General features: G+C 36.2%; 2 protein-coding genes, 1 long non-coding RNA gene and 1 other non-coding gene across 4 annotated transcripts; 1 reads left to right on the forward strand and 3 right to left on the reverse strand.

The window, feature by feature from the left end:
* Positions 1-1,430: 1,430 nt before the first annotated feature.
* On the reverse strand, positions 1,431-7,875 carry LOC103469055 (5-hydroxytryptamine receptor 3A-like). The gene is made up of 8 exons (XM_008416541.2): positions 6,173-7,875; positions 5,928-5,972; positions 5,705-5,814; positions 3,824-3,993; positions 3,582-3,742; positions 3,298-3,508; positions 2,909-3,052; positions 1,431-1,886 (listed from the first exon to the last, which is right to left on the reverse strand). Exons 1-8 carry the CDS (start codon positions 6,248-6,250, stop codon positions 1,636-1,638), a joined length of 1,170 nt encoding a protein of 389 aa, XP_008414763.1. The 5' UTR covers positions 6,251-7,875; the 3' UTR covers positions 1,431-1,635.
* Positions 7,876-7,973: 98 nt separating this feature from the next.
* tsen54 (TSEN54 tRNA splicing endonuclease subunit) lies at positions 7,974-15,705 on the reverse strand. Its single transcript, XM_008416542.1, has 12 exons — positions 15,598-15,705; positions 14,207-14,365; positions 14,038-14,101; positions 13,062-13,145; positions 12,894-12,992; positions 12,769-12,821; positions 11,832-11,933; positions 10,858-11,263; positions 10,649-10,784; positions 10,519-10,579; positions 9,253-9,366; positions 7,974-8,344 (listed from the first exon to the last, which is right to left on the reverse strand). The coding sequence occupies exons 1-12, from the start codon at positions 15,651-15,653 to the stop codon at positions 8,194-8,196; spliced, it is 1,485 nt and encodes a 494-aa protein (XP_008414764.1). The 5' UTR covers positions 15,654-15,705; the 3' UTR covers positions 7,974-8,193.
* Positions 15,706-18,062: 2,357 nt separating this feature from the next.
* Positions 18,063-18,134, reverse strand: trnat-cgu (transfer RNA threonine (anticodon CGU)). The gene has a single exon. It is a non-coding gene; the product is annotated as a tRNA-Thr (tRNA).
* Positions 18,135-18,472: 338 nt separating this feature from the next.
* LOC108166489 (uncharacterized) lies at positions 18,473-21,731 on the forward strand. The gene is made up of 2 exons (XR_001776843.1): positions 18,473-18,641; positions 20,083-21,731. It is a non-coding gene; the product is annotated as an uncharacterized LOC108166489 (long non-coding RNA).
* The last annotated feature ends 579 nt before the right edge of the window (positions 21,732-22,310 follow it).

The following is a 22,310-nucleotide window of genomic DNA, read 5'->3' on the forward strand; positions in this document are numbered from 1 at the left end:
TACTGCAACAGCGTCTTCACAGGTCTGACTAATAAATCAATCAAACAGCTGCAGCTGATCCAGAAGCTGCTGCAGCTGATCCAGAAGCTGCTGCAGCTGATCCAGAAGCTGCTGCAGCTGATCCAGAAGCTGCTGCAGCTGACCCAGAAGCTGCTGCAGCTGACCCAGAAGCTGCTGCAGCTGTTCTCACTAAAACCAGGAAGATAGAGACATAACACCAGGTTTAAAGTCCCTCCTCTGGCTCCCTGTAGCTCAGAGAATAGACTTTAAAATCCTGATGTTAGTTTATAAATTACTGAACGGTTTAGCACCACAATACCTTAAAGATCTGTTATTGTTGTACCAACCGTCTAGACCCCTCAGATCTTCTAGTTCTGGTTCTGCTCTGCATCCCCAGAACCAGAACCAGACGAGGAGAAGCAGCATTCAGTTTCTATGCACCACAGATTTGGAACAAACTTCCAGAAAACTGTAAAACAGCTGAAACACTGAGAGCCTTTAAATCTCAACTTAAAACTCACCTGTTTAGAGTTGCTTATGGCTAAATTAGGGTTAGAGTGCCGGTTTTGATGTCTTCCATGTTTTTATGTCTTTAATGTTTTTAATTTCTTTTTATTTCTTTTCTACTTTTTAATTATGTAAAGCCCCCCGGAAAACGTCCCAGTTAAACGACGTTTAACTAAAGTTCTACGGGGTTTAGAGTCCCAGTTGACGGAGTTTCAACTAAAACCTAGAGGTTGGAATCCTTGTCAAACGGTGTTTTTGACTAAAGGCCCTGAGGGTTAGAATCCCAGTTAAGCGGCATTTAACTGAAATCCTAAAGGGGTTTTAATGTTTTAATGTTTTTTGTTTTTTTTTTAAATCCCTTTCTCTTTCTCACTGTTTATTTAATGTCACATGCTGTTTTTATTTTAATTATGTAAAGCACTTTGAAATGCCTTGCTGCTGAAATGTGCTATACAAATAAAATCTGATTGATTGATTGATTGATTTATAAAAGTCACAAACACTCAGTGACTGATGGATCGAATTGGCAGGTAAATAAAGTCGTCATCAGCATATAGAGCTACTCGGCAGCCTCTACAAGGTGAAACATGCAGATTTTGAAAAATGAGGCCCAAGAATGGAGCCACAGACTCAGATTTATAATAGGAAATATACAAATTACTCCCATTTTACCAACTAAGAGTTGGATCTAATTCAGAGCAATTTGTCTTCAGAACATCGTTTCTCCACGTATTTTGCATCTATGTGACTTTTATTGTTTACTGAGTTATCAATAACATACATTTGGTGCAAATTATTACACACAATTCAAGTGAAATAATAAATGCATAATTGAACATTTAATTAAATTAATATTTTTTATTACTTTGGTTTAATAATGTTAATTATTTTTGCATCATGTGTACATATGTCTGCATTGGCTTTCAAGTAAATTACAAGGTTTACATTCCATATGTGTAACATTTTATTGTGAGTCAAACAAAGAGAAAAACTTGTAAAAGTATGAGGAAAAATGTCATTTGATGTTTAAATTCATGCATATCTTTAAGGAAAAAACAGACTTAGCGATATCCACTGTCAGATATCATTGCATGCAGAAAAAACTGTCAAGAAAATCCGGATAAAAATTCAAAGATTCATCCATCCAAAACAAATATGCATCACAAATGCTACAAAAGTCAAAAGATATCCAACAAAGAAGAGATTATCAATGATTGTGGCCACCCTTCGGTAGCATCTGGGCTTCTTCTGACAGCCAGCTTCCTGTCGAGCGGCCTTCACTTCCTCCAGGATCAGCTTCAGCAGCTCGACATCCCCGAGTTTACCCAGAGGGAAAAAACTCTGCTCTGGTTTAACTTGTCCATTCTCTTCTTCGGCCTCTTTAAGTCATTCAAATATAATTAATCAACATTCATGTGATAATTTAACTCTAAATACAAATAGTACAGGTTTGCATTCTTAGCCTACAACTAGGACTGTTTTTAACGTTTATTTAGGTCATTAGAGATTTGAAATAGAGATGCAGATCTCTGATATAAGCTCTTCACACCTGATAGTCTGGTAGACTCTGTTCAATTGGGGAACTAAATTTCCAGCTGCTGTGGTTAATTTTCACACTGCATAATGATCCAAACTCTTTGAGCAACCTGTTCCCCTCCTGGCCTGTGGGGGCGCTGCACCAAAAACCACTGAAGGAAACGACACAAAAACCTCTGAAGACACTAAGAGCAACTTTCTGCTTCACCAGATGGAAACAGAAATGGAGTGGAGTCAGATTTTAGTGGCTAGCGGTAAACTAGAGCGTTTGTTTTGGTTGAATTTACCCAGAATGCTGTGTACTGTAGTCAAACTCTGGTCCTAGTACAAACCTCAACCTCAGTTTGGTTGAAGTGAACTCTGGTTCGGTTTGAATGCATTTATGAACGGCAAGCTGACCAGAGACCACTCCAAAAGCAGGAAGTGGACTACAGAGCAGGGCATTCTGGGTAACAAACATGCTAGCTTTGCATTAGCGGGAGAAATGGCTCATGCTCTTTAACCAAAGACAATATAGAAATCCTACAACCTCTAAAATCTGACCCCACCCATTTTTGGTTTCCATTTGGTGAAGAAGGAAGTTGCGCTCAGAGTCTTCAGAGGTTTTCATGTCGTTTCATTCAGTGGTTCTTGGTGCAGCGCCCCCACAGGCCCGGAGGGGAACTGGTTGGTTTGACTCAGAACCACAGCAGCTGGAGGAGGAGCAGATGATGACGTTTGGACCCAAATCAAACCAAGTCTGACAGACTATCAGTTGTGAAGACACCTCACCTGTCTCATAACTTCAACAATGGTCTTATTTGTGTGAATAAATTATTTGTATTTATTAAATTTAGTTCGTAAGAAACGTTCACTAAGAACATACCTTTGTGAACATTGATGTCCTTTTTCATGTAGATTTTCTTACTTTCTTTATCACAGCAAGGATCCAGGTTAAGTAGGAAGCTCACCAGCATGGATTCAAGCACACTGAGCCACACCAAGGTGAACACTGCGACGCAGAGGTTGGCTGGAGAAACAGGCATTTAATACAGCTGTGCAGGCAATAAACCAGTTAATCACACGATAAATTACAACGAGCTCAACAATTTCCATCTGCATGATCTATTGTCAAAATTAAGAAATTATAAGCTCTTATAGCTTACGTGTAAGCTAGTTCTGTCTAATTTCAAGTGTGCTAAAATATTTGCACAAGAAACTCGAGCAAAAATACTTTGTAAAATTTTGTGTTTTTGCAGTGTGGCCTCTACTCACCAATCACCGGCAGGTCTACTTCTGTCGAGGGTAAAATGTCCTTCAGAATCAGCAGTAAGACGGAGATGGACAGCAGCACAGTCACTTTAAAGCCAAACTTTTCACCCGAATCCACAGAGATGGAAAAAGAAGCCAAATCCAGGAACAGCAAGTACACCAGCGGGATGATGAAGTTTATGACATAAAGAAACGGTTTCCTGTCCAATGTCACCTGAAAGAAACGGCAGATTGGGGTCAGATGGACTTACAGAAAATGAACAAACTTTCCGTGGATGTGTTCTTACGGTGTAAGACAGTGTGCTGTGATATCTCCACCCGTTGGTTATGTTACCACTGACTAATTCGATGTCTTTCAGACCCCATTCTCCCTGAGTGATCATGAACTGCGTGGATGTGACCATCAGAACCGAGCCGTTTATGGCTGATCCGAGCACCAAGCTCCTCACTATGCACAGGACAGAAGAACCTTTAATTCATCCTCCTGACTCCATCCTGGATGTTAATCTGACAGTCTGTGTTTTACCACCTGTGTTCATGGATATAAATGTGATGTTGCAAACTTGCGAATCAAAGGGGAACTTGTAGAGGTCGAAGCGGCAGGTGAAGGTCAGCCTCTGACGGAGGAAGGTGAACATAGAACCGTCGGGACGCATGATGACCCAAGGATCTTCATGGATGCTGCCGTCATCAGACGCACTGAAGGCAACAGAAGAGGAAGCTAGTTTAGACTCAGATAACATCTAATGCAGCATACAATGCTGTGAAAAGGCATTTCCCCTTTCACAGTTCTTCTATTTTTGCCTTTGTCACACTTACATGTTTTAGATTGTCAGTTAAATAATATTATCACAAAAGGAAACACAAAAAGCAGCTTTTAAAAAGCCATTCAAACCAACCAGATGCATTGCACACAGTTTTAATGTTGCATAAAGTTTTACAAATGCAACTAAAATGCACATATAAACAACAACAGCTGGACTTTGGTGCAAAACCAGGAAGTGGGTGAGAGTTGAAGTTAGTGGGACAGGATGTAGAGAGGAAATGCTGCCCTGGTTGTCAGTTTTATGTTGAGGCAGCAGCTGTTGAATGAACCCAATAAAGTAACTTGTAATTTAAGTTACTTTTAAAATCAGTCAGTTAAGTAACTAAGGGTTGAGCGACCTGTTCCCCTCCTCACCTGTGGGGGCGCTGCACCAAGAATCACTGAAGAAAATGACACAAAAACTTCTGAAGAAGACACTGAGAACTACTTCATCTTCACAAATGTAAACAAAAATCTGAGGTTTGAGAATTTCTCTTTTGGCCTTGGTAAAAGACAATGAGCCATTTTCCCTCCTAGCGCAAAACTAGCACATTTGTTTTGGTTGTATTTACCCAGAACTAAATTCACACCAGACACGTGAAATCCACTTTAATCACACTCCAGTTCATTTGCCTAGAAAGTCTAGTTTGTTTTGGTGAGGTGCGAATCTGCAAACAAACTCTGATGCAAACCAAAGAAACAAAGTCTGGTGTGCCTGCAAACTTTGATCTGGGTTCTGTTTAAGTGAACTCTGGTGCGGATTGAATCCATATGTGAATATCAAGCAGACCAGAAACCGCTCCAGAAGTAGGAAGTAGGCTAACACACAGGGCATTCTGGGTAAATACAACCAAAACAAAAGGTAAAGGTAATTTTATTTATATGGCACATTTTCAGAAACAAGGAAATACAAAAGCGCTGGTCTAGCGATAGCGGGAGGAAAAGAGACAAATCCTGCAACCCCTGAAATCTGACACAACTCCATTTTATTTACTTTGAAGAAGGATGTTGTGCTCAACGTCTTCTTCAGGGGGTTTTGTGTTGTTTCCTTCTGTGGTTCTTGGTGCAGCGCCCCCGCAGGTGGGGAGGGGAACAGGTTGTTCAATTAGTTTGGATCGTTTGATCAAAAGTTGCCATTTTGGTTCCCAAAAAAGTGTCAACCAGGAAAATTAAAACTTTCCACAAATGACCTCTTTCTTACGGAAGAGGATTAGGGCCACTGGAAAAAAAAAACAGTTCTGACTTTAATTTCAGAATTCTGATTTTAATCTCAGAATTCTGAGTTTAAAGTCATAATTCTGAGTTTAAAGTCAGAATTCTGAGATTAAAATCAGAATTCTGAGAAAAAAGTCCGAATTCCGTCTTTAAACTCAGAATTCTGACTTTAAACTCAGAATTCTGACTTTTTTCTCAGAATTCTGACTTTAAACTCAGAATTCTGACTTTTTTCTCAGAATTCTGACTTTAATCTCAGAATTCTGAGATTAAAGTCAGAACTGTTTGGTTTTTTTTCCCAGTGGCCCTAATCCTCTTCCGTACTTTCTGTCAATGAAAAGGGTCCTCAATATGCATTATATACAAGTACACGCGCACACACACACTCACTCTTGTTGAATGATTATTTCCGGGATCCAGAGTTTTTCCTTGGGAACAGAAACCTCGTCTATCCCGCAGAAGTCGGATTGATTCCACGTTAGAAATTCATTTGTCCAATACTTGAGAAAAAACAAAAGCTGAGCTGTACTTACAATTTAGTAAAGATGAATATATTTCCATTTACAAACGTCATTTCATCAGATTGAATGAAATGTTTAGAGAAAAATCTTACCTTCGTGACCCAAATGTGGCTTGTGACAGTTTGGGACTTTTCATCCTGCAGATATCAATACGTTATATATGTCAAAGAAACCTGTGATATAATTTAGCTATTGTGGTAACTCCAGCATATTTACACTGATTAATATGTACTGTCCAAATCAAATAAATACATTAAATTAAAAATAAATGTAAAAACTATTTGGAAAACTTGGCTAAATGAAACATTTGAATGAAACAAATAGAGAGGAAACTTACAACCCCTAAAATGCCATACAGCACCATCTCAATGTCCACTTTGGTGGTGGTGGTCCAGTTTTTCACAGGTCGGATCATTTCTAGACCCGTGTTTGATGCAGTCAGGTTGAGGTGTTCCAGTAGACCATAATATGTGCAATCTGAAGACAGACTGCTGCAAAAACCTGCTGCACGCAAGACAACAAAATCCAGACCTGAACACAAACTCAAAACATATTCAGTCTCTTGATTCCTATTTACAATATAATCATCTTTAAGTAACAGACGTACCAGCAAATATCATAAAAGCAAATATCCGTAGAGCTGCCATGCCTCCTCCCTTCAGTTCAATTCAAACTGAGTGAACCTTTATAAACCGGGAAGCTGCTTACATAAACGCAGCAACAAAAAAGTGCAAATGAGGCTTTGATGGAGCCTTTTAAATTCATCTTCTGTTTGTTCATCTCATCTACAGGAAAACAAAATAATAAACGCTTCAAGCATTTCAATTGTTCTCCAGCAGCTGCAGGAAAAAGTCAACATTTGAGTTTGACACCATGTGGGAGGTTTTTATTCAGATAATGAAGCTTAAGTGGCCTGTAACTGTAGAGCGCTTTAATTAAATAGATAAATATTACATTATTGTTCACTTAACGCTTTAAACGGATGTAAACTGATGTAAAGCAAATAAAAACTACAACTTGTAAATGTGATAAATATTTGTGGACATTTGGTTTCTTAACTTAAATTTAAAATAGTTTGTACCATCTTGAAACTTCAACAGAAACCTTTCAAGAATGTTAAGAAATTTCCAAGTTACCTTTCAGATTTTAATTATGGAGTACTTTCTCAGAACTTACAGGTCAGTCTTTTGAAATGAGCAAAGTTACTTTATTTTCTAAACAAATATAACTCTATCAGATTCCGAGGGTGGTGTTACAGTACTTGCAAGTTACTTTATAAGAAGTACCTTACTTTCTGGTTATCAAAAGATTACCAGATTACTGCTTGGTTAGAAACTGCAATAAGTTGAAATGCTTGAACAGTTTCATAAAGATAATTCCTCTTCCTCACCCCCTGTAGCTGTGGAACCGCGGTATTTTGCACAACACTGCAACACAAACTTACCTTTACCGTTTTGTTTTTTTTTTGTTTTGTTTGCTTGTTTGTTTTTTGGTTACCAGAATCGATGGTAGTGCATTTCGACATTTGTTGTAAGGACGTTACTAAAAAGGGGGACAGAAAATTTAGGGCTTTAATTCGATTACTAGTAATAATTAAAATGTGGCTAACTTTGAAACATATGAATTTATGTTTAAAACGTTTCAAATTTTAATGTAATCAATTGGGTTTTTTTTGGTACATACAAGCCCGAGCCGGAACCTTTATTGTGTGTTTCTGGTACGCCCGTTAATAAGACGCATAACAGCAGCGACGGTCGCCAAAACCGCTTCTCTTTGGTCGACTAGGGGTTAATTTTTGCTTCTTAACTAATCTGATTTGACGCTGAAAAGATTATTGCTGAGTTCATGTAAATACTAAAAAGATTTAGCTGATCAGCGAAGCTATTCAAGACTAAAATAGCATCTCAATGTTAAGAATGTAGCATTAGCTAAAGCTAATGTCGGCGTCCACAGTCCACGTTTTTAAAGAAGCTCCATGAATGATCAGGACTTTCTGATGGTAGATTAACCAAAATAACACATTAAAAACATTACAAATCTCTGTTGTCGAGCTCACATTCAACAATCTAGCAGCAAAAATGTTATTCAAATTGAAAATGTTGCTTAATTTGAAATTAATTATAGACTACAATTTAGGGTAAGGTAAACAATGATTTAATAATAAAAAAACAGGTGATTCTCATTATATTAATCGTCTGTTGGCACAAAAACAAAAGAACAAGGCAAACATTTGCATCCCTTATAGGTTTCTTGGTACAAGTGGAAAAAAGGTAAATTGTTTCATTTGAAAATTTGAAAAAGTTTGTATTTTTCCATATGTAGCTCATGAAGGTTTAAAAACTCCCGGATGGATGAATCTCAGGGGTAGACGTCCCTGGGCAGCTGGAAGTCCTTGAAGGTGTAGAAGGAGATGTCTCCGTGATCCACGGCGGCGTAAACGACGGGAACGTCGCCACTCTGAAACGAAAGCTGCTTGATGACTTGCAGATCGGGAACAGGACCGTCAAAACTGGAACAGAGGAAGAAACACAATCTGCAACATTTAGGAAGTTAATCAGCAACTGGACAGACAAAACCAGACAATACTGAACATTTTCTTTAACATTTTTTGTACAAAAAGGTTTAATTCAGTGGTGTCCAAACTTTTAGCACCCTGGGTCAAAATTACCTAGTTAAAAGCACGATTATTTATTTTTCAGTTAAGAAATGCAAAATTATTTTATTGAGAATTTTCTTTTCACCTGCTCAGCAACAAATTAACGTTCTGCATTAATGAAAGATCCAAAATGCAGGAAGTGGACTTCAGCGCAGGGCATTCTGGGTAAATATAATGAGAACAAACGTGCTAGCCTTGCGCTAACAGGAGAAACGGCTCGTGATCATTAGCCAAAGACTAAAATCCTCCAACCGCTAAAATCTGACACGATTCCATTTGGTTTAAATGTTGTGAAAAAGGAAGCTGCGCCCTTCTTCAGGGGTTTTCATGGCATAGTTTTTGGCACAGCGCCCCCACAGGTGAGGAGGGGAACAGATTTTTCAATTAGCCTGGCTTGTTTGAACAGCAGCAGCTGAAAATGTAGCAAATGTTGCAGAGTGTGAAAAGTCTGGCCGAGTAATCCGGAGATTACTCGGCCATTAAAATTAAAGCAAAAAACTTAATAAACAGCTATTAACAGAAAACTTGTTTTGTGCCTAAAATGTTCTACTTATCATATAAATTAGAAAATCTCACACAAAGAGAAACACAAAAAGTCTCCATCTGCATCAGCTCCATTTGTTGAGGTCACACTTTGGACACCTCTGATTTAATCGATTGTTTTCACCGGAACGACAACAATGGATGTGATAAAAATCGTGTTGATTGTTTTATTGCAGGTGGATCCTGAGTAAACGATGACTCAGGCCGTCGCTGCTTACCTGCAGACGCACATGCGGGCGTACGGCTTGCCCGGGTTGCTCTTTTTGAAGTCAGCCACCGAATCCGGCTGGTAAACATTGAAACAAATCCTCCATTCCTCCGAACCTTTGAACCTGAGCAGACAAAGGGACATCCATTTCTCCTGAGCGATGCAACAATTCATCACCAGTGGCGTTCACCGGAGCACACGGTGACAAAACGCTGCAGCCGGATCTTTATGGCTCTGGAAATTAAAGATCGTAAACTGTGACAGCGGCGGGACGGGCTCGCATCTGATTTATCGTCTCCTTTCAGAGGTGACTCGGAGCTGATGGCGGCTAATTGCGTTTAACAGGAAGGTCATGTTTGTTATTAAAAAGCATAATAATGTGGGCGAAACGCACAGAGCTGGGCTGATTTAACAGCTAATCCTTAATTCCTTAATGGGAATTATCTTCAATTAATATTTCTGTAAGTCTAAATTATAGTTACACATATATTGTTTGGAGCTTGGCTTTAGCAATTAAATAAAACATTTTTAAATACAGTTTCATGATCAAACGTTAAATTTAAATAAAACTAAGTCTTTATATGTGGGATAAATGGGGTAAGATTTCTATTTATAAAAATATCTGATGTCATTTTGGCACAAATACGACAATAAATAAAAATAAAATTAACTTAGCATACATTTTCCTACATTCATTTTATTATTTCTAGTAAAATTGATTTTTGAAAGCCCACTAATTAAAAAAGCACATGAATGTAAATTAAAGAAAAGGAGAATGACCCACAGACCTTTACAGATAACAGACAAAAAGATTTTAAATTTTTAATGTAATTTGTTTTTAAGAAATTAACTAATGAATAAAAAAGTAGCAACTTAGAAAAAATATAGAATTAAAAGTACTAGTACTAGTTCCACTAGTGAAAGCAATTTTTAATCAATGACTTTAAACGAGCTCCTAATTTTATCTCCTTATTTCAAGAACATTAACATATTTTGGAACTAAACCAAACATTTTGTGTTTTTGCACGACTCCTCTGCAGGATCTTAAAGGGGAAATTTATAGCATAATCATGTAACTATGTTACCTTCAGTTGTTATAAAAATGCTCTATGTACTTAAAGTAAATGTTAATTTAAGGCCTTGACTTCCGTCTCTTTAGAAACTCCTGCTCCTCCAACATCCTAACATGGCTCCTCCCTTAGTAAAAGCTGTCAAACTGTTTGAAACGATATAAAAGCATCTAATCACGTCCGTTAAAGTCGTATTTTCGTGGTACCTGGCTGCTCCCTCCAGCAGGTTAGTCGATTTGATCACGCTGATTTTCTCCAGCAGCTCCGCTGAAATGAAACAGAAAATCTCAGTTTGTAACCAGGAGGAGAAAATCCTGGGATCCGGCCAGAACTCACCGGTGGAGATGGGTCGAGTCGGGTCGTGTAGAGGCTGAACTTCCCCGCTCCATAAGTGAGCGGGTCGGCCTTGCCGCTTCGCCTGCCGCCGCTCCATCAGCTCGTGGTACTCGGCCCAGTTTCTGCACCTCCGGACCTGAAGACCTGAGAATTACTCCCACAGAAACGGGAAACATTCACATTTTATCCCTCCGTCTGGATGATTTCACCTCTCTGTCTTTGTTCACATCCCGCCGCCGCTGCCGTCTCTCCCTCTCCTCCTCCTTCACAGACATTTTCACTTTCCGCAGGTTTATCCTCCGCATCCAGGGGGCGACGTCGCACACGCCAGGCGTCACGCCGCCGGGAAGCAGTGAGGCGTCCGGCGGGACCAGGCGGCTGGCGGAGCCCAGGTCAGGGAAACAGATGGAGCTGAAGTCCCAGCGCTGGGAACCGGGGGCCGACCTTTGACCCGCCTGCCGCTCGGGAACATCCGCCGGCCACCAGGTCCTGGCCTGGACTTCACCTGCAGCGCCGGAGGAGGAAGTCTGAGGCGCCGCTGAGGTCACCAGGTGGGACTCAGGTAGTTTATCATCCTCCTCCATTTCCTCAGCCTCAGACTTTGCTGCTGTTTTACTGAGACGACAGAAAAAACAAACATTTAAAAACATTTAAAATGTCGCAATTTAAACTGTAAATTAATCAACTTCTTCAAGTTGGGTTACAACTAATGATTATTTTAGTTATTAATTAATCAATTAGTCCTTTTATTTTTTAAATATTTTAGTTGTTAACTAATCTATAGTTTATTATTTTTGATTTTAGGTTATTTATTAATGTATAAATTGTTACTTTGATTTGCTTCTTTTCTACGATTATTCTAGTTATTGATTAATCGTTAGCTAGACTATACAGACTTTTCTGACATGAGCAAATAAAAATTTATGTTTTGCAAATAACATTTTCTCTTCAAGAGAAAAAAATAAAAAACATTTTTTTATTCGAATAAAAAAATGTTTTTTTAGACAAAACATTTTTTTCCAAAATAAAAAATTTCATTACGATTCCAATAGTTTTGACACAATTAATTTACTTTATTGAGATTAGTTTTTGTTTGAATGAATAACACTGAGACAAATTGACCCCCAGTAAATGATCAGAGTAATCGATTACTAATAATCGATTCCTTTACTGATTGTCTGACCTGGACGTGGGCGTCGGGCTGCGTTTCCTCTTCAGCTGCCTCGCCCCGCGGTCCCGGGACCGAGGCAGGTTCAGCTGCCGGGCGTAGGGCGACGGCTCGGCGCTGACAGGAAGCAGAAAGAAAAACAATCAGCCTGAAACCTGGAGATCAGCAGAACCAAAAAGATCAATAAGCAGAAACTTTAGGAACAATAATTCCACTATCACACATTAATATACCTCTGAAACACCATATATATGATTATTTTTAATCATCTACAACAAATTACCTCCACTATATTGAGACCAAAACTGAATTTATGCCTAAAAATATTCAACTTTTGAGATTACAACAAATAAAGTCCTTATTGGGCCTCATTAAATTCATTAAAATGGCTGTAAATGTTTTGTTTTTTATCACTAACTTACTTAAAACTGAAAGATAAAACATTTCTGCTTTAAATTAATTTTCTTTAGGGCTGAAAAGATTAATCAGATTAATCATGATCAATCGATTATTGAAATAAACATCAACTAATTTAGTTGATGTCATGAATAAACAACATGTTTAGAGTAGTAGTTACACTCAAAAATATATATGCATTTTACATTTAAGATAAAAAAAAAAACTTTTGTTTTAAAACATGTTTGACCCAAAACTCTTTAACTTCACCTGGTTCTAATTCACTACAATAATTCAGTATATTTTCTGAATTATTTGTTTATTTGCATCTTTTAACATAATTCTATTAAGTGGTTACAATAAAAATATATAGAATATGATTCATTGTCAGATTAATCGATTACAAAAATAATCGATTTGTATTTTAAAGATCTAAAACCATTAGAAACTCATTAAAATCAACAATGCAGTTTTATCCTAAATAGATTTTTTAAGATTTAACTTTTTTTTTACACTTCAAAGCAGCAGAACCGTTTCCACCTTCAGATTCTGTTACCTGGGGTCAAACCTGTGCACCACATATCCGAGCCGCTTCAGATGACCGAACACCTTCGATGGAGAGGAAGAGCGATCAGATCAGCGCAGACGTGGATGTTGCAGCGTTCAGAGTCATGACTGCACCTGGTACTGCTGCAGGCTCACAGAGTCTGAGGACAGGAACGCCTCGTAGCCGTCCTGGATGGACAGCGGCAGGTCCTGGTGGAACACCTGCAGGTTGCCCTGAAACACAGACACGGTCAGCCAGAGGCGCCGGCAGAGCCAAACCCGAGCAGCACCTCACACACTCACACACTCCATCAGGTAGAGCGCCTCTTCAGGGAGGAGCAGCTGCTTCCCTTCTGCAGAGAAACCCATCGTCTGCCAAAACTTCCCCTGAAACAGATAATATATATTCAAAAATAAACAAAACAGGTATTATTAGCTTCTAGAAATAATAAAGTAACAATTTATAGCAAAATCTGAAATGATTTTTACATTTTAGGTCCCCTGCCCCCCGACTGTTCAACTTTAAATAACATCAGAAAAAATCTCAAAATTTACTACATTTTCAGAAAAAATTACGTTTCCATCAATACAGGTGAAAAAAAACAATAAAAAATATATGTAACAATATTTTAAAAAGCAACAATAGCTGCCAGAAATTAAAAGAAAAGTAAATAAAATGAAAATAAAATAAAATTTGAGTATTAATTAAAGATAAAATAATACAAAATCAAGAACGTTTAAAATAAAATAAATCTAAAAACAAAAGAAAATGTAGAAATAAGGAATAAAATAAATTATTCAAAAGTAAATACCACTGTGGAAGATTAAAAGAAAAAAATCAAACTGAAATATTAAATAACTCCCAAAATAAAAAAAATGAAAATCAATCTACATAAGCTGAGGAAGTAATGCTTTTATAAATCAGAAAACAAAATAAAATTAATTATTCAGAAGGATCAAGAAAGATAATTTAGTCAAATTGAAGCAAAGAGAAACAAGCTAACAGAAAAGTAAACATAACAGATAACAGAAAAGTAAACTACAAGCTGTTAAAGAAAATGTCTTATTTTGAAAATTACTCAAAATAACAGAAGACAGTAAAATTAAGACAATTTATTCTGTTTCTGGCTGATAAAACAGCCGACAGAGACGTTCAGGCACAGAGCAGGCCAAACAAATAAAAGACGATAAAAATAAGAAAAAATAATATAAAACTGTACAAAATAGTTTTATATACAAAATCTAACAGCAAAAAGGTGGACAAATTAAAAAACCTCACAGCAGGAGTCTGGAGCTCCACAATCCGCTCACTGGGACTCCAGATGGATTTCACCAGGTTTCCCCTGCAGAGACAGAAAAACAGACAAAACTGAGCTCAAAACCTTTTTCACCACCTAAAAATGACAAAAAGCCACCGATTCAAAGTGAGGAGTTGGTGTTTCACTGACAGCCTCTCGACCCGCTCCTCTGAAATGAGGCTCCAGTGTTCATCCAGGCTCTGCTGCAGCCGCTGCTTTTGCTCCTCCGAGTCATCTGGACAGAAATCCTTCTGGCCTCGGGTCGGGATCTTATGGCTCCTGGACCGGGCCGCAAACAGCTCACATGGGCTGCAAGTTATTTACAAACAGAACAACTAAACTCAGCCACAGCAACTTCCTGTTTCAGACCAAATTCACCAAAAGCTACAAAGTGCAACCTACAGACTGCCAGAAAGCTGATTGGCTCAGATATTTCTATCTAAAGCTGATTTTTATAGCACAATAACTGCAATGCTAACTATTTGTTAATAAAAACACATTGACATTAAGTGCACTGGTAGATTTCTGCATTAAGAACCACAAGATTGAATGTATGTAAGAGAGATTTTTTGTTTTAATTAATCATAAAAATAAATAATAGAAGATGTGTCATTCCCAGACTTTAATTTAATTCTTCCAAGAAATAAAGTCTATCAGAATTTATCAGTATTACTGCACATAACAGCTGATTTGAACATTTAAGATGTAGAAGCAACAGATGTTCTCTAAAACATTTATTAAATATTTAAAATGAAAGCAGCTAACAACTTTAGTTTTCAGGATACAAAACAAATGTTTTCTTAATCTTTTAGCGCCTTACATTGTGTTTTTATCCATTAAAACCTAATTTTTATTGAGTACTTCAAGGAAACGGTGAAAATGTGGGAAATATACAGCAGAGATGCGTGAAAGAAATGATCACAATGTTGAGTAGTTTGATCATTATTATGACAGCCATCTAGTTTCTAAGATCACATCTGTTTCAAACAAACTGGAAGCACAAATTAGCATCTGAATTATTCTCAAAAATTCTCAAAATAAACGCTGAAAATTCAACACTTTATGGATCAAAATAACACTTTAAATTATCTTTGCAAAACTAATTTATGTTATTGAATTTCATAGCCTTATTATTAACATTTTCTCCCCTTAAGTTGTTGAAAAAATAGTTTTATTGTCGATAACTAAGTAGTGAAAATATGAAATATTACATGTTCAACTGATATCAACACTGCAACGCTTAATATTAATCAACACAACATTTATACATTTTACACAAGTTCAAGGTGTATTAAGAAAATTTAACAGAAAAAACCTTTGCACACCTTGTGACTAAATAATATGTTCCTATTATTTACAACAACTCTCTTTACTATGAGTCATTTCATTATGATTCACTGCAAAGAAATGTGATTAACCATGTTGACGACAAAGAGAAAGTTAGAGATCCGAAAATCTGAGACAAACACCCACTAAAAGACTAAACTAATATTTTAAAGTGTTTAGTACCTTATAATTACTGTAATTAAACTGAAACAAACCTTAATATTTCATTGAATGAGTTTTCTGCGCTTTCTGGCGTGTTTTGGTCCGCCATGACAGTCTGTCCGCCGGTGGCTACTGCTTCCTGCTCTTCTTCCGGGTCCTAGAGCCCGCCCCGTTCCATAATAAAAATAGTTAGAAATACGGCCACAGGAGGGCGACAAATCACACAAAACTTTTCCTGGTTTTTAAACTATTTTTTCTTCTGAGTTTTGTTTGTATAATGTCTTTAAATAAATATTTTAAAATATAATTTATATATATAAGAAAAACCATCAAATGTGTGTGAGATTTTAGATGATAAAGCTCTTACTCGTTTTAGTTTAAATAGTTTTAGTCCGGCAGCTTGAAAAGTTGTAGTTTTTATTTATTGCTCCACAAAACAGAATACGGAAAGCATTTAAGTTTAATTTATACAGATACAAGCAAATTCAAGTGGAATTTTCTCCTGGGTTAGCAGTGATGCAAGACAGTTTTGTCTTTCTTGAACTTTTTGGACATCTCCCTTGTAATTCAACAACACGCTACAGCAATTCATGGTTTTCTGTCTGATGCAACTAATAAAGCCTTTGATTGGATTCTCTAAAAAACTCTACGTTGTTTTATTGCAGCTTTGTGAGACAGCTACACTGCTTCATCTTTTTTCAGAGTGTAAAAGTGTTTGCAGCTTTTATCCCTGGTATAATTTATAATTTAATTTACATTTTTTTTATTTTATTCATTCAATAATAAATATTATAGTTTACTTAACTAAAAGAAATCATTGAAAATTTCAGTTCTCTTTAAGTTGTATTTGCCATGTCTCTTTACAAAGCTGTATATTGTTTGGTAAAATTTTTCTATACTATTTGTATGTACGTAAATTTCAAAATATTGCATTCTATCAATTCGTGCACAAATGATGATCACGACAAAAAGATTGCAGGATACATTTTAAGAAGAATCTAAACAGAACATTGTGTGGTTTTTCACTTTAGCCAAGTTAAAGCATGTAACTTTTATAATACATGTATTTTTTTTACATATTTGCTGAAACTGTCAGAAAATATGTGAAAAATAAATGACGTAGATCAAACAACCAATCAGATCCTGGAGGCGGGATTTAGAAACGTCGATAACAGTCTGATGTGGCGCTGCTAGCCTGTGACGTTCAAGCTAGTTAGCTTAGCCTCCGATGACGATTGTCCTGTTTATCCACCATTAGCAAATACAAGCTAATGGACACCGCTAAGATTGATAAATTACATATTTAGCTTTCATATTTAGTTAGCAAAAATACATATTTAGCTTCCTAACTATATTTAATTTGGAACCAAGCATTTAGTTTGAACATTAAATAGTTAGCTGTCAAATAAAAATATTTAGTTAAGAGGCTAAATATTTAATTAGCTTACAAACTAGTATTTAGTATAGAAACTAAAACTATAAAATTAAACTATATTTAGTACCAAACATTTAGTTTGGTATTAAATGTACCAAACTAAATGTACTAACATTTAGTTTAGTTTGGTACTAAACTAAATGTTAGTACCAAACATTTAGTTTGGTACTAACTAAATGTTTGCTTCGTACCAAACATTTTCTGTTTGTTATTAACAAACAGTACTAGAGGTACTACTACAAACTAGTACTAGTACCACTACAAACTAGTACTAGTACACACATGTTTGTAGTAGCATGTTTGTTAGTAACATCTTAACATTTAAGTCTATTAAATGTTTAACAGATTTAAGTTATTTTTTCCGTTTCAAAATAATTGTTCAGTTTCAAATCTTGTTTTTCAGTTTCCAATTTTTGAAAAGTTGCTTTGAATATTTTTTTCAGATTCACCTCTTCATTTCAGTTTCAAACTTTCTTTCAGTTTTAAAATAGTTTTTCAGTTTAAATCTTTTTTTGTCAGTTTCAAGCCTGAAATTTGAACTTTCTACAATAGAGCAGGGATGAAAATGCAGTTGAAGTTAAATTTAATTGGAATATTGGTTTAAAGAAATGGCAGAAGCATATTCTGGTTTCGGCTCCACCTTGTGGATATTTTAAAGACTGGTTTCTAAGTTTTCTCAATTTCTGAATAATTTTTAAGAAACAACTTGACTTCAGTGTCTGAAATGGCTGCTAGTTTTATAAAACTTTGTGAAGGTTTCAGACCATTCGGACAGTTCTGTCCAGTTATGTCTGGAGTTAATCTGCTTTAGATTTATAGACTGATGGGGGACAAACTTTCTGCTACATTATTTTCCGTTCTGTTATTAACTTTTTGTTTTTCATTTGCATAAAGGACTCCTATCTCTGTTCTTCTGTTTTTTAAATCTATATTCTCAAATCCTCAATCAGTTCCTGTTAAAAAGATTGTTTTTCTCTTGTGGTTTTACTAGGTTCAAAACTTACATGAATGAGAAAATACCTTAACAAAGACGGTAATTTTGTAGGTAAAAAATCCCCATCCTGGTCATCAGCCAGATTAGCTAGGCACGGACGGGGTTCGAACCCGCGATCTTCGGTTTACGAGACCGACGCCTTACCACTTGGCCACCGCGCCTACCCAGAATTCTCGGACGTTACGATCTGATTTAATGGCATAAAGTCCATTCAATATTCTTACGTATTATTCCTTGAAGATTTACGTCTATACAGCTGCACATGACGTTAGTCCAAAGTCAAAGCTGCAGACCCACTCATGATACGCACCGGCCGGTTTAACTCTCTCTAAAGTAATTAAATGAAAACCATCCTCTTCTTAATTCGATAATGAGTGCCGAATTTTTCCACACATACCATTAATAACATTACGATATGTTAGATGTCAATTTATGGATTTTATTTTGGACTATAAGGTGAAATCCTTAAAATGTAAACTTTGGCAACAGGCATCTTGTAGGGTAGGGGAACGTTGACAGTGGAGCACACCCGGAAGTAGATAGCTCACAACAGATTGGATTTCAACATTTCTGCTGCTGTAATATGAGAATGTTATGCTCGGGGAGGCACGTTTGGGACGGTGGATGGATATTTATGATCTTCGTGATATTTATGACCTAGCCGTGCTGTAAGTAATAAAGCCTAAACGTTTGTTTTAGCTAACAGAGATGTTTGCTAGCAAGCGTGTAGCTAATTAGCACAGGTACAATACAGCTCCAGAAATGACAACATCGTGAAAAAGTTCAATAATTTTTATTAATTATTTCTGAAAGAAACACAGATTAATTACACACAAAAGTGAAATCATTAAGCCTTATTTTCTTAACAATACAATACAAAGTAAACTCTAAATTCAGTCTTATAGAATACTACATATAATCCAATTAAAAATTACGTTTTAAGCAGAAATACCAGGCGTGTGACGAGAATGTTTATTTCTATGAACATTCTCGTCACACGCCTGGTATTTCTGCCAGGCCTGGCAATCCTTTTGCTCCTTTTGCAAAAGGAGCAAAAGGATTGTTGCTCCTTTTGCGTTAATTTCTCATTGGAAAAGATCAGAATACGGTTCTTCTGAGGTGTAATTTCTTGGTTTTCTGGTTTAAAAATGTTCACGTGAAAAATCAACAGATCCCGCAAAAATTGCCCAAAACATTGGGTTAAAATGACGCTAACTCCCATCTGCACATGACAGCATTTCCTATTAAATCAGGCTGATTTAATGTAGTCTGTGGTCAATGTGGCGAGTAATAAAAGGTCACATTTACTGTCATGCAATTTCTGTTTCAAAAGTCAGAAATTTGCTTGAAAAAAATTTCAGAAATTTTGACCTTAATATATGAAACTTATCTTTTTTTTCTTCTTGAAAAAACAAGGACATTTCTAACTACAAAAGTCAAGAAATTGATTTAAAAAAAACTCATAATTTGAGATTAATTTCAGACGTTTTCTAAAATAAAAAAAGGAAATCTTATAAGCTCCAAAAGTTGAAGATTTGCTGGAGAAAATTTTGAAATTTTGAGATTAATCTAAAAAATTTCCAGGAAAAAAGTTGGAATTTTCTGAGTTTCAAGTCTAATTTACTTTTGACATTTTTTAAGTTTCTAAAAAATTTCCTTTTTTTTTTTTTTTTTTTAAGAAAATGGTTGACTTTGGGGGCTCAGAAATTACAAAGTTGTTTTCTAGAATATTTCTAGATTAATCTAAAAATTTATTTCTAGAAAATTGTCGACTTTTTAAACTCGGAAATTTCAATGTTGTTTAGAATATTTTTTACTTTGATCTAAAAATTTCTGAGTTGTGTGGTGGAAATTTACTCCTCTTGTTGTTTCTATCTGCAATTGCCTATTATGACGTCTTATTTAAACTCAAATATTGCAAAATTTCCTGTAAATACTTCTAAAATAGCCCCAGAAAATCAGTGATTTTAATTGCAAAAAAATCCAAAATCAGTCATGGATTCCTGGAGGAACTGATTAGTGTGGACTGAATTTTAAGACGTACTCATGGAATACATATTTATTCAGCTTTTTTGCGTAGCTCCAGCTGAATCGTTGCGTTTCTTCCAGGCTGTGACGGAGCCACTGCGGCTGAGCCTCGCCCACCATGCCGCTGGTGGTGGACGCCGTGTGGGCGCTGTGGAGCATCACCGCCGGCATCTACGACTACTTCCACACCAGCGCCATGGAGGAGCGGATCCACACGCTGGAGCACGTCCTCTCCATCCACCAGTTTGTGATTGCAGGCCTGTCGGCAGGCCTTGTCCTGCTCATGGCCTACATACTACTGAGAAAACACTAAAAACCTCCTGCATGACGGTCATACTGCTCCTGCTGGCAATTTGACTGATGGTTCAGTCCACCGAGTCTCTGTGTTTTAATTTTTAATCTCCGTCTGTCTGAAGCGTGGCACTTTATCCATTTGACGAGCTTGAAGATTTCTAAATGTTAATTTATTCATTAATTCATGTTTTAAAACTCAACTAACTTATTTATTTCAAACAAAAGATTCATGGCCACCTCTGGATCAGTGTCGTGCGGTCAGGGGAGAACTCTTCTGTAATCCAGAAAAGTAAAATAGATGCTAATAATGATGAGAGAACATACATTTTTTTTGTATAAATTAGTTTTTTTTATTTGTAATATCAAGAACAGCGATTTTTTTAATGATAAAATTGGCTGAATTTACACATTGCCTGTTGAAATACATGAAATAAGTGAGGCAGTGTAGTGCTGTGCCTTACCTCTGGGGGCGCTGTGTTACACACAGCAGTTGGCGCATGCCCATTACTGTTCTTTTTGCATCGCTAATATATTTATTAAATAACACATGTTCTATACATGTTGACGTTCCTCAGTCTGTATATGTTTAATAAATGTGAGTGACGTATTTAGTCTTTATAATCGGCTGTAAATGCGCAGGGTGAAACAGGAAGTACCGTTATTCAACGATAGGGGGCAGTGTTGAGCCCCATAAGCGCTACAGGCAACAGGTTTTCTTCTTCTGCACATTGAAAAGACTGAAAACGGTCAGAAAACCAATAATACAGTCAGAACAGAACCTTTTAAGGCTGCCAGATTTAAAAATATATATAAAAAAGGAAAGATCATACATTTTCAATTTTAATCAGAAAAGGAAGAAGTTAGCCAAAGAAAACATTCAAGATTAAAAAAAATAAATGTGACCTTATATTAAATAGTTTGTTTTATTGCTGTTATATTGTTAAATAGTATGCAATTGATTAAAACACAATTAAAAACTTTATTAAAGGTTAAATCTGAAAAATAAGCTTCTATTTTGGATTTGTTGAAAATGTCTGACCAGTTAAGATCCTCACCGCACGTCACTGTCAGAAATGGTTCCTCCATCTCAGGCACTGGTTCCAGTTAACACAGAACTGATATCTTGTTTATTATTCTTAATGATTACCTATAAACTCCAGACTAAAATGCTCTGACAAAAGTAATCTTGTTATTTTTGTGTCTGTATTTATTTTTTGTGTGTTTAGAGGTTTCTAAGGTTTTATACACGTGTTCTGCAGTTTCCCATTGCTTGTCCTGTTTGTGCCATGTGTTTAAAACATGTTATTTAATTAAATTAGGTTTTAACAGGTCAGTCCCCATGTTTACTATCACTGTTCACTCCTACATGTTTGAGTGAAAACAACTGTAGTCATGATATCAAAGTAAATGTGACTAATAAATGTCATTCTAATTCAGCCTCTTACTTTTTTTTACTATTTATGTAATTATTTTATAAAATATTTATTGTTTTGTGCTCATTGAACTTTTTTTTATTACATTGGGATCTATGGATGAGCATATTTCTATATAATTTTCTCAAAATTAGTCAACTTTTTATACCACAGACCCAAAATGTAAATGTTTTTACATTCAGAAAAATGTAATAATTTACTTTAATGATGTTATATAGTGTTCCATCATACTTTGAAATCCACAGATTACACCAACCTCTCATGGATCAGCTGTAGAAAACCCATTTAAAACCTATTTATAATCTTATTACAGTGGATTGTTTAGATGAGTGTTCTGCAACTTTTAAAACCATATTTGGCTAAATAAATAAAACTTGCTTAGAGCTGTGATAAAAAAAAACATTTCAAGTTATGTGTCATTTTATTTCTGTTTTTAGGGTTTAAAATAATTTTAAAAACATTTGCAGAAAACATAATGGATGCATTTTCTAATAATCTAAAACAATGTCACCAGCATTTTTAGTGTTATTCATATAAAATCAACTTATATGAAAAGATACAGCTAAAACAAGCATTTGTTGT

The sequence above is a fragment of the Poecilia reticulata genome, linkage group LG8, assembly GCF_000633615.1.
Source record: "Poecilia reticulata strain Guanapo linkage group LG8, Guppy_female_1.0+MT, whole genome shotgun sequence".
NCBI classification, from domain to species: Eukaryota; Metazoa; Chordata; class Actinopteri; order Cyprinodontiformes; family Poeciliidae; genus Poecilia; species Poecilia reticulata.

What these genes read in the sequence shown, in the direction of transcription:
- tsen54 (XM_008416542.1), bottom strand. Translation starts at nt 15,653, where the DNA reads ATGGCGGACCAAAACACGCCAGAAAGCGCAGAAAACTCATTCAATGAA. An exon ending in TGGAGCTCCAGACTCCTGCT is followed by an intron (nt 13,146 to 14,037) that starts GTGAGGTTTTTT and finishes TATCTGTTTCAG; the next exon opens with GGGAAGTTTTGGCAGACGAT. An exon ending in TGAGCCTGCAGCAGTACCAG is followed by an intron (nt 12,822 to 12,893) that starts GTGCAGTCATGA and finishes TCTCCATCGAAG; the next exon opens with GTGTTCGGTCATCTGAAGCG.
- LOC103469055 (XM_008416541.2), bottom strand. Translation starts at nt 6,250, where the DNA reads ATGATCCGACCTGTGAAAAACTGGACCACCACCACCAAAGTGGACATT. An exon ending in TGTATGGCATTTTAGGGGTT is followed by an intron (nt 5,973 to 6,172) that starts GTAAGTTTCCTC and finishes TGATATCTGCAG; the next exon opens with GATGAAAAGTCCCAAACTGT. An exon ending in GCCACATTTGGGTCACGAAG is followed by an intron (nt 5,815 to 5,927) that starts GTAAGATTTTTC and finishes TTTTTTCTCAAG; the next exon opens with TATTGGACAAATGAATTTCT.